At 60.9% G+C, this 11,499-nt stretch overlaps 1 protein-coding gene across 2 annotated transcripts; it reads left to right on the plus strand.

Moving 5' to 3' along the window:
* Positions 1–376: 376 nt before the first annotated feature.
* On the plus strand, positions 377–11,218 carry SIX3 (SIX homeobox 3; the record flags this gene model as incomplete). 2 transcript variants are annotated; one of them, XM_084235432.1, is made up of 3 exons in its annotated part: positions 377–431; positions 8,042–8,825; positions 10,624–10,816. In XM_084235432.1, the coding sequence occupies 3 exons, from the start codon at positions 377–379 to the stop codon at positions 10,814–10,816; spliced, it is 1,032 nt and encodes a 343-aa protein (XP_084091558.1). The 2 variants fall into 2 exon arrangements, with proteins under 2 accessions (XP_084091558.1, XP_084091559.1); XM_084235433.1 differs by lacking the exon at positions 377–431 and adding an exon at positions 11,129–11,218 and having other exon boundaries at positions 8,044–8,825; positions 10,624–10,783.
* Between the last annotated feature and the right edge of the window lie 281 nt (positions 11,219–11,499).

Raw genomic sequence — 11,499 nt, forward strand, 5'->3', positions numbered from 1 at the left:
GCCGGCTTTTTGCCCCGCTTTGAGGCCGTGCGTCCGGCTGAGCGACTCCCCACCCCACCCCCTACACCGGAAAATAAAGCTAATGATGTAGTAATTTAGGAGGGGGTGAGGGGCTGGGCGAAAGGAGGGAGGGAGGATGGGAAACGCGCGCCCCAAAAGCGAAGACGAGCAGCTGTGGAGGCGCTGCCCGAGACTCAGGCTTCCCAACAGGTTAGCTGGACAGGGATCCACTCGGCATTTCGCAGGAAAGGGTGGGAAGGGGTGGGGGGAGACTGAGCGAGAGGGGGAGAGAGCCTCGCCAGAGGACAGAGGGAGGGAGGGAAGAGACAGGAGCGAGCGCGCGCGCCGCGCGGTTTAAAAGGAGACACACTTCCTAATGAATATTTATCCGCCGTTGCTTCCTGCTCCGGGTTTCCCTTACCTTTTCGCAGGTAAGATCTTCCCTGTGCCCCAGACCTGGGGGCCCTTTCAAGTCTCCCAGCCAATCTAGGGGTTCTGTTGGCCGGGGGAAGGGCTCGTGGCAGGCGTGGAGCGGGGGGCGCAGGAGGGCAGATCCGCGCTGGGCTCGGCTTGGGCTCTGAGTCCAGCGGCCTCGCGCTGCCAAGGACCGCGTGCGTGGGCTACCTTGTGCAGTGTGTGTAAGTGCGTGTGCAAGAGTGTGTGTGTGTGTGTGAGAGAGAGAGAGAGAATGTGCGCCCGCAAATTCGCGCCTGTTTCCCGCGCGCTCTGAGAACATTTTCCTACTTTTCACTCGGACGCCCCAATTTCTTGTGGTTGCTTGCGGTTGCCTTTCTCTGCTTTTCTCCTACCTCCTCTCGCCCCCTTCCCTCCCCCCACCCTAACCCCACCCCCCAGCCTCTGAGACGCTCTTCAAGGAACGGCTCGCGCGGGCTCCCTGGGTCCCGATCCCAGCTGCTTATCCAAGAAGATGTATAGTAGGGTTTCTGCTCTAGCCCCCCACAGCAGGACGGCCTGGCCCTCGGGTCTCCAGCCCTCTTCCTGCTAGTTACACTGGAGGTGCTGCGGCGCGCGTCCCCCACTCTCACACACCTTGGGGCACCAGGGCCCACCACGGAGCTGAGCGTGTTTGGGACCCAGTGCCAGGTGCCAGCCGGGCTGCACCAGGTCCTGGGTTGCAACTGAGAGCCAGAGGATCCCCAGGGTGAGGGCGCCACTTCCCACACCCCTAACCGGGCTTCCTCCTCTGCCCTGGACCCCGGAAGGAATACTGGGTATGGGGGGGCGGAGGAAAAGAAAGGGGGGGCAGGGAGGGGCTTAGAATATAACCAGGTTCTTTAAATGGACTTACCCGGACACCTGTTGAGAAGCCACTTGGGGTCTGCGGGCTCTGGTGCTGCGCGTGGTTGACACACAAAACCGAGCAGAAGTTGGAAAAAGAAAATTCTGTGTCTGGTCAGGCCGGATGCGGCCCGACAGCCTCGCTCGCAGCTCTGAGCTGGGGTCAGGTAGCTTTAGAGCCGAAAGCAACTTAGCCAGGTCCTCTGCTACCCCAGAGCGCCCCTTACCCCTCGGCTCGGAGGCCCAGGGCTAGGAACCCGCGGAGTCGGCGCCCGGGGCCCAGCACCGACAGTCGGGCTTAAGCCGGGGCAGGCTTTCTAAGCCCTGCTCAGAAGTCAAGAGCAGCAGCGCCGCCGCCTCAGCACGGCCTTTCATGACGCGGCCGCTCCTTATTCTTGTGCCTCGGCCTCTCCGGCCCCCCCCCCCGCCCCCCGACAAAGCCCCCGGAGACCGGCAGCTCTCTTCCCGCTAAATCCCCTTCGGGGTCATTGCGCTACCAGCACCGGGCCGCGCGCTTCTCCAGCCAGCAGTGTGGCTCTTAAAGAGCCGCACCCCCCCACACACACCCACACCCTCCGCCCTGCGCGTTCCCCCGACCCCCGCCTCCCCGCCCCTCTCGTCTGGATCTAGCCCCCCACGCGGACGCCTTAGGTCCCGGCTGCCCCGACCATTGCCCGCGGTCTCCTACCCCCTCCCCTTGCGCCCTCCCCTGAGCAGCTGGTGGGCCTGGCCTTGGGGCCACAAAGCTCAGCTTCACCCTCCTCCTCAGGTCCCTTTTCTCTTTAACAGTGTCCGCGCTCTCTTCCTGCTCCTACCTCTGCCCTTTGGGGGAATCAAGGCCGGGGCAGTGCCTTTGACCAGAGAGTGATGATCTCTAAAGATTGTTAGTTTGGACTTGAACTAGGGGGTCGTGGCATGGGAACTAGGGTGACATGTGCCAGTTAGGCGTGAGGAAGGGACGAGGAGCAGACCAGATGGACTTCGAAGGCTCTGCTGTCCCAGGGTGTACATGGGCTTTTGGTAGAGGACGCCAGTCACCTTGAAATGGGATCCAGAAGTTACCCACCTAGTCAGGTCTGCTGTGTGTCTGAGGGATTGTGGGCATGAGTATGTGTGTGGGGGTACATCCACAAGGCCCAAAGTATGCATTCGGGAGCAGCCTGCTTCCCAGTTATTTATCCCCACCCCCCAAAAGTCACACTTCAGAGCCAAGAGCTGGGTGAGCCAGGAGAGAGCTAGAATGACAACAGTCCAGGAAAAGGGGCATTGGCAGAGAGAGCGGACAGAGAGGGAAGAAAATCCACTCTTCAGAGGACTGAAACTCAGCTTCTAATAGGGGTCCTTATATTAGCTGTCCAACCACATCACCTGCCTCACTCTAAAAGGGGGGATTAGATAGCGGCTTTAGCCCCTCTTCCTTTCCCTCAGGTCTTCTTCAGCCCCCCTTCCACCTAGCAGCCAGTTTGTCTTGTGCAGGTTGGCTCTGCCCAGAGTGCTTTTTCCAGACCTCTTAAAGCCTAGAGGAGTAATCCCAGAGCCACCAGAGACAGCATGGCTCTCTGGGGTGGGGAGTGGGGTGAGTGTAGGGGAGACTGTAATACCTTGCTTTCCCTAATGACAGCTCTGATATCTATTTAGGGGCGCATGGATGGGGAAGCAATAATGGTTGAAGGAGTTGAGCCTGCCTACCCCTGAAACCCAAGTCCCAGCACATCCCTTCTGGCTGTCACTGGGGATCCCTGGAAAGAAGTAGGCCTCTTCCTGGCAGTGGAGACCAAGGGAACTTGGCGTGGGAGGAGAGTGGAAAGCTGCCCTACCCCTGGACATCTGCCCTCTGCCACCCCAACATTAGTCCAGATGCATCTTTGAGGAACCGGGGTGACTAACTTGAAATTGGCCCTCTTGGGAGAGGCTGGCAGTGTACTCTCTGGGCTAGAACGTTGGGTGGCAAAAACCACCCTCCAGTCGCTAGGGCTCACATTCCCTTAGTCTGGGGGCCCTCTCTAGGAGCTGGGTCACCACAGTCAGTTAAACCTGGTTTGTGTCCACACTCCTGGGCCTGGCAGTGGGAGTTGGGGTGGCCCAAGAGAGAACCAACCTTCTCTTGTTTGAGGATGTGGGGGGCGGAGGGGTATTCAGCGGGCGGTGGGACTCATTAGGCAGAGCGGGGTGCAGAGAGGTGCGCGTCGCCGGCCCTGGAGACCGCCTTTGAGCCGTCCGGACGGCTTCATTAAGCGGCGCTAACAAGGCATACAAATGCCGGGCCCGGCAGCTTTCTTGCAATGCCGGGCCTTAGCAGGGCGCCGGGCTAATGAGGGTCACTCAAAGGGGCTGATCAAATATTCAAATTTCCCCGCACGCCGGGAACTTTTATGTGCGGAGAAAGTTGAGGCAACTGAGCTGTGTTTACTGTCCGAGGCGACAATTGTACGGAGCGCGGGTCCCCGGAGGCTAGGGCGGGGGGAGAAGGAGGAGGCGCGCGGAGGGAGCAGTTGTTGTTGTTGTTGTTGTTTTTCATTGAAAGGAAAGTAATCGGGGTCCTTGAAGGACTTCGCGGCCTCCCCGCCTGCGTGCGGAGCTCCCCTGCGCCCTCCTCGCCTGCCAGCCCCTCAGTTTGCAGCTTGCGGGGAGGCCGGGAGCGTCCGCCGGCCACCCGGCCAGCCCCCGCCTCAGGAGATTCTGGGGGCCGGAAGGGGCGTTGACACCCCCCGCCCCCCGCCAAACCCGCCACCGAAGCTGAGCAGGACAGAGTGGGTGCCTTTGCCCCAGGTCCTCCAGTCTCCAAGGCTTGCAAACCCCTTGGCTTCCCGGTAACCCAAAACAAGCAGGATGGGAACCTCTCAGGCAACTCTCCTGGTGAAACAGACCACTAGGGCTGGGGCTGACGTTTGTAAATAAATGCCCGGTAAATCCTCGCACAGGCGCAGGGCACTCCAGAGCCCACACGTCCTGTTTGCTTCGCGCATCACCTGTAAGCCGCCCGTCCGTCGCCTGGGCCGGGACTGACACTGGGGCGACAGTGGCAATTTTGTGACCTGGCCGGTGCCAGAGCCAAGTCCCAGATCCCAGAGACCGAGCGGCCGGAGGGTAGCGGAGACCTAGAGGCCTCGCGGACTGATCTACCCATCCCAATTTTCCTTCTCTGAAATGGGAGGGGGGGTTATGGAGGTGGGGTGCAGGCGCTCCCTGCGCGCGGCTGTCTCCAGGAGTCCCAGGTTCCCCTCCCGGCGTTCGCGTTGCCCAACGCCTGGGCTCCCGGAGCATCCGGGAAGGCGGCCTGGGCCCCGGAGCCCCAAGTGTCTTTCATCCTACTCTCGTCCCCAGCACAGCGTTTGGGAATAGAGGAGGCGAAGCTCCGGAGCTCCATACCACACCACCCCCAAGCCCCAGGCAGCACCCTAGACCGAGGCCCCGCGGAGCCCGAGCTCCCAGCTCCGCCACGGGCCGGTCCAGCCCTCCGCGCAGAGGACCGGCCGCTCCGCCTCCCTCCCCAGCACTGGGGACTCTCAACTTACAGCCTCCGGGCAGCGGGCGTGGTGCTTCGGGCCTGAGCTGCGAGGCGCCGGCGGCCGTGGGGCCGCGAGGTGGGCTCTGTGGGCGGTGCCGAGCTTGGCTCTGCGGGGAGGCTCTGACAGCGGGGGCTGCCCGCCCGCCCCGCCGCGCCCGGCCCTGTCCCGGCGCACAAAGCTGCGCGCCTCGCCTCCGCCCTCCGTCTGGTTTCGCACTCCCAAGTCGCGACCGTCACCCTGGCAGGCGGGGTGCGGCCGGTCGGGCCGGCGCCCCGGTCTGGGCTGGGGGCGGGGGGGTGTCGCCACGCTGAGTCTCAGCCCCACTTGCCTCAATTCTCCTTGAGTGGAGACGGTTTTCGATTTCAGCGATTTTGGCAGAGCCCGCGGCACCTGCCCAGCCTCCCTCCCGGGTTGGTCCGGCCGCGGCGGGGAGAGGCCGGGTGGCCCCCACCCGGAGGCGGGGGGTTGCAGGGACGGGGAGGGAACTGGCCGGTTCACCCGCCCGCCCGGCGCCTGGGTCCTCGGCTCCAGGGGATGCAGTTTCGGGGTCACGAGCTGCTTTCAAAAAAGTTGAGCACAATATTCGGAAACCCACCCGTAGGAATTCTCCCCCACACACGCACAATACCCACTCCCCTCCCCTGTTTTCATTCCTTCCTCCCAGCTTCCTCCTCCTGCCCCTTCCCCCTCCCACCCTGCAGCCTATAATCCTCTCCCTACCGGAGAAAAGGACGGGGAAGAAACATGAAGTGTCTGTTTTTGTGTCCCAACCTTAGGGCTCTTTCTGGGCCGACAGCGAACGACCGCCCAGAGCTTTGCAGCTGAGCGGAAGACTCAGCGCCGGGGGGGAACATCTACAGAGGGGAGCGAGCCCCCAAAGTGGGGCCTGACCGGCCTTGCCACGGGCGAATATTTCCCCGCCTCAGCCAGAGTTTAGCACCCCAGAATCCGACTGCTGCCTGGGCCAGCGTGGGCCCCCGAGTCCAGCCCGGAGCTTCCCCGCCCGCTGGGCAGCCTCTAACCGCAACTGGCGCTTCTCCACCCTGGAGGCCTGGCGCTGGGGGAGTCAAGGCCTAGGCGGTGCCGCCTCGCCTGCTTTAGGGGCCAGGACACTCGCGGCCCGGGTCACGTTAGATTTCCCATTGAAATTCTCTCCCAATCTCGCTCTCCTCCCTCTTTGCGATCTCCAAAGTGGTAGGGACTAAGCGCCTCGCCCCCCCAGATCTGCATCGGAATGTAGAAAAGATCTTTTTTTAAAAAAAGTTTTGAATTCCTCAATGATTTTTCTTCTGGAAAGGCAGCTTAGGATAATTATTTCAGCTTTATTGAGAGCAGATTAGTTGAAGTCTGGACGCTGCGTTTCAATACACGTTGTACACGGGGCGACAATGTGGGCATTGTTGGCTACTGTGTGTGAACTCATTCAAAATATACACTTTTTAACACCAAGCCGAGTCCTGTCTAAATATACACAGTGCTCAGGGGAAAGACGTCTCTGACCCTGACAAATCTTCGTAAATCACACTTCCATAGTTACAGAAGCCTCACAAAGGGAGGCCCCGGTTCAAGATGCTGATTACATCTTCTTAAAAGCAATGTACCTTAGAATATCCGTGCTGGGCCTGGGGGCTGTAGAGGCCAGAGGGAGGGCCATCTTCTTTCTAGGGACCTTTGGGTTTTTTTTTTTAGGGTTTTGGTGTTACTTTCCTTAAAGAAATTAGAGGCTTTTCCCTTGACAGTATGAGCAAACAAGCAATTTTCAGGCCTATCTGCTTTCTTGGGGGCAGTGTCCAAAGTTTAAGTGCCTTTCTGGGGCCTGTAGACAGAGAAGCCCAATGGTCCTTAGGGGTGGGGTACAATGGGCCTCTGGAGGTGTCAGGAGGACTCCTAGACCGGGCCCTGCACCTCCTCCACAGCTCCTAGGGGAGGAAGCCGAAGTCTGGGGGGAAACAAAGAGACAGGTTGTTTTTTGAGATGGAAAGAAGTGTATTGGTATTTCTATTGCTATTTCAAAGTATAGGCTAATAGGGGAAACCAAGGCTCCTTGACTGGGGGCAGAGTAAAGAGAAGCCAAGTCAAAGCAGAGGTGGCCGGGGTAAAGGTAGCTGTCCACTGCCCACCAGGAGGAGACCAGGGAGCCTCCCAGCACCTTGGATTCTGGGTTCAGCCTCTCAGGCACCAGAAGACACCCCCCACCCCAGCCAACCCTCCCGCCCCCCAGAATTCAGGATCCCTGGCACCGCAGCCCGCTGGCCAGGGTCTGCGTGTGGTGGGCCCCATGATCTCATCTCTCCTTTCTTCCTCGCCACTATTAGTGCTCACATGGGCAGAAAGAGGCGACCCGACGTACACACCATGTGCAAACCGTGCCGGTTTCCCCGGCCCTCGGCCTCTTCTTGAGGGCTGACCTTCGACCCTCATTCGGGTTGGGGAGCCTCTCACCTCCTCACAAATCCCCCCCTTTAATTGCTCCCCTGGCATCCCATTCAATAACTCTATGCTTTTTAAATTTCTGGAGCCACTTATTTGGAGAAGAAAGAAGAAGAGGCTCCCAGACAGAAAAAAGGAGAGAGGGAGCGAGCAGAGGGAGAGAGAGAGAGAGAGAGAGAGAGAGAGAGAGAGAGAGAGAGAGGGGACTGGTGACATGAAGAGTTGCAAAGATTTTTTTAAAATTCTCTTTCTCCCCTTCTCCCTCTCTCCCTCCTCTCTCCCTCCCCCCCCCCCAATTCTGGCTAAGTGGTAAAACCGTCCTTACGTTCTCGGTATTGATTGGCAGGGCTGACAGTGATTGGCAGCGGTTGCTATGGCAACGCCACAACGACACGCCGCAGACCAATAGAAAAGCGAAACAAAATGTTTCAATGCTGCACTCACTGTGGATTTAGGGGAGATATTATGAGGCTGTTGTCATTAGGGCGATTGCTGGGGAATCGCTGAATCCTGACTCGGCGGTGGTTGGCTCTCGCTCCGCTCGCCTTCCTCGCGCCCGGCTCTCCCTGTGCGCGCGCACCCGGCCGCTCGCCTGCCTCCCTCTCTATGTGGCTGCGCGGGCGCGTGTGTGTGTGGATGTGTGTGGGGTGCGGGTGTCCCTCACGCCCTTCCTCCTCCCCCTCCTCCTGCTCCCCCCTCCTCCTCCACTCCCCCCTGTCCTCTCCCTCCTCCTGGTCCTCCTCGCCCCTGTCCGCGCCCTCCCCTGTCTCTACCTCTCCCTGAATTTTCTCCTCTCCTCTCAGGTCAGTCCATGGTATTCCGCTCCCCCCTAGACCTCTATTCCTCCCACTTCTTGTTGCCAAACTTCGCGGATTCTCACCACCGCGCCCTACTTCTGGCGAGCGGCGGCGGCGGGCACCGCGCGGGCGGCGGGAGCTGCGCGGGCGGCGGCGGTGCTGGCGGTGCAGGCGGAGCGGGCGGCGGCGGCTCCAGGGCCCCCCCGGAAGAGTTGTCCATGTTCCAGCTGCCCACCCTCAACTTCTCGCCGGAGCAGGTGGCCAGCGTCTGCGAGACGCTGGAGGAGACGGGCGACATCGAGCGGCTGGGCCGCTTCCTCTGGTCGCTGCCGGTGGCCCCCGGGGCGTGCGAGGCCATCAACAAGCACGAGTCGATCCTGCGCGCGCGCGCCGTGGTGGCCTTCCACACGGGCAACTTCCGCGACCTGTACCACATCCTGGAGAACCACAAGTTCACCAAGGAGTCCCACGGCAAGCTGCAGGCGATGTGGCTCGAGGCGCACTACCAGGAGGCCGAGAAGCTGCGCGGCCGCCCGCTCGGCCCGGTGGACAAGTACCGCGTGCGCAAGAAGTTCCCGCTGCCGCGCACCATCTGGGACGGCGAGCAGAAGACGCATTGCTTCAAGGAGCGGACTCGGAGCCTGCTGCGGGAGTGGTACCTGCAGGACCCCTACCCCAACCCCAGCAAGAAACGCGAACTGGCGCAGGCCACCGGCCTCACTCCCACACAAGTAGGCAACTGGTTTAAGAACCGGAGGCAGCGCGACCGCGCCGCGGCGGCCAAAAACAGGTCAGTGGCGGGGCGGTCGCCCTGACGGTCGCTTCCCGGGCCCGCCAGGGGGGTGAGGGGGCTAAGGGGGGCGGGCGGGGCGCGGCGGGAGCTGCCGCGGAGCGCGCGAGAAGCCACCGGCCCCGGTCCGGCCGGGGAAAGTTTGCGCGTGTCCTGGCGCGCGGGACAGGGCCGGGCCGCGGGGGTCTCGAGCGCTGGGCGGGAGAGGGGCTTCCGCCGGGGCGCGGAGGCTGCGCGTGAGGTCCCGAGCGGCCGCTGCTGGAGATCCCGGGCCCGGGAACATTAGCTCTGCGCGGCACCCGCGCTGCTTACTCAGCCGGGTCCCCAACTCTGCCCTCCTCTGGAGCCTACAGATAGGGGAGCCAAGAAAGCACGCCTTGCCTTCTGGTTCTTATTTCCATTGCAAAACTCCAGGAAGGAATCCACGATTGTCAGGGTGAGGAAACTGAACCTGGGTCCCTGCCAGGAAGGGAAAACGGCCAGTGACCACCGTGCAGCTGCAGTGGGCCTCCTTCCTGCAGCATTGCAAGTTGCTTAAGCAGAGCAGGAGAGCCACGCTAGGAATGGAGAGGCTGTGTGTGTGTGTGTGTGTGTGTGTGTGTGTGTGTGTACACCCGCTTGCCCTCCTGCCCCAGCCAAGGAGCATCCCCTTGGTATAGTCAACCGGGAAGCCACAGCAGCAGCCTCACTGCCAGCAAGTTGGCTACAAAGTCACAAAGTTGTGCTGGGCTGAGCCAGTCAGCAGATCTGGGTTGTAGAAGCAGGGAGAAAAATAATTAGAAGGGAAGTGGGGAAAAGGGAAGAAGTGGGGTGGAAGCGGTAAGGGGAGAAGTTGGGTAAAAAGCCTAATCAGGAGCCTCTGTCCTTACACAGCCTGGGAAGGCGCTGGGCCTGGTGTACCTTAGGGCGCAGGTCTCCAGCTGCTGACAGTTCCCTGGGGCTGGAGACGAGTTTGAGCTCCTGGACTGAGTGTGTTTGGGTTTAGGTGGCTCAGGCCCGAGTCCTCAGCCCTCTGCCACTTGCCTCGCAGCCAACTTTTCGTCTGATGAGGGCAGCGCCTTGGACTGGGAGAAGGCCTCCTTGTGGGGAGAACTCCGAGTCAGGAGGTTGGGGCATCCCCCTGGCCAGGGAAAGGGGTAGCCTGAGACTGCTCTGAGCTCCCCCTTGGCCTTCTCCCCCTTTCTCTCTCCCACTTTTTTTGCTCCCAGATTTCTGATTTTCCTTTCCCCGGTTCCTGCGCTCTGCTCTGGGATCCAGAGAGCAAAGCAGGCGGGTCCTACCCGGGAGAGGTAGGCGTGAGCAACCCGCCGTTCTGGGTGTGTGTTTGGCGGAGCTGGAAGTGGAGGCACCAAGGGCACCCGCCGCCCCTGTTACAGCCAGCTCGAGCTGGAGTCCCAGAGGCTGGGGAGGAAGAAACCCTGCCCGATCGCTGCTCCTTCGGGGCTCGGCGTCCTCAGCTGCGTGCGCCTAGGCCTCCCCAGGCGGCCGGCCTTGGGTTCCACTCCCCCAAGCCAACCCTGAACCGGGAAGCTTCAGGGAGCCCGGGAAGGGGAGCCAAGAGGCCAGACCCCAGCTGGGGAGGCTCTTCGGCGCCCCTGGAACTGCCGGGTGCCCGAAGGAGGGGACTGAGCGCCGCGAGCAGAGTCGGGGCGGTGGCGCAGGGCGCGGGGGTACGGGAGGCCCGGGAGCACCGGCCGCAGCAGGCCCCGCTCCGGGCGGCGCGGGCGCGGGGAGGCGGCTCGGCGGAGCCGGGTGCGGGCCGCTGTGTCAGGGCGGGCGCCGCTCTCTCTTCCCGCAGGCTCCAGCACCAGGCCATCGGGCCGAGCGGCATGCGCTCGCTGGCCGAGCCCGGCTGCCCCACGCACGGCTCGGCGGAGTCGCCGTCCACGGCGGCCAGCCCCACCACCAGCGTGTCCAGCCTGACGGAGCGCGCGGACACCGGCACCTCCATCCTCTCGGTAACCTCCAGCGACTCGGAATGTGATGTATGATAGCCAAGGCCGCCCTGCTCCCCTGCTCCCCTCCTCTCTGCCCCCCTCCGCCCTACTCCTCTTCCTGCACCATCCCCAGACAAACCGAATCAGGACACACGATCACACACACACACAAGTACACACACTCCCACCCCAGCCAAAATAGATATTAAAAAAACAAGAACGATAAATTAAACGCAAACTATCAACAACCCCAACCACCATCTACCACCACGGCCACCCCCAAGGACTGCGTCGCCAACAGACAGTCACAAACGCTGGTGTTGCGGGCAGAAAACATAAAAGAGGTGACAATTGTATACTTTCTAGGACAAGCACGGCTTCTCCTTTCGGTTCCCACGGACCCGGCACCCCACCTGCATGACGATTTATTTGTATCTGGGAAAATATTCTCTCTAGTTTAAAATGATTAAAAAGAGTCGACTATACAAAAACCGACCACCAACACGACAAGACGACAAAAGCAAAACAGACAAAAAGAGAAAAAATAAAACTGCCATCTCTGTTCTGATTTTGTTTTTTAAAAAAAGAACTCGAGAGGGAAATAGCAAATGTTTCTCGCCTTTTGTTGCTCTTTCTCTCCCTCCTCTCTCTCTCTCTCTCTCTCTCTCTCTCTCTCTCTCTCTCTCTCTTCTCTCCCTCTCTCTCGCTCTCTCTCTGTTTTGAAGTCCAAGTATTGG

The sequence above is a fragment of the Talpa europaea genome (genome assembly GCF_964194135.1).
Source record: "Talpa europaea genome assembly, chromosome: 6".
Taxonomy (NCBI): Eukaryota; Metazoa; Chordata; class Mammalia; order Eulipotyphla; family Talpidae; genus Talpa; species Talpa europaea.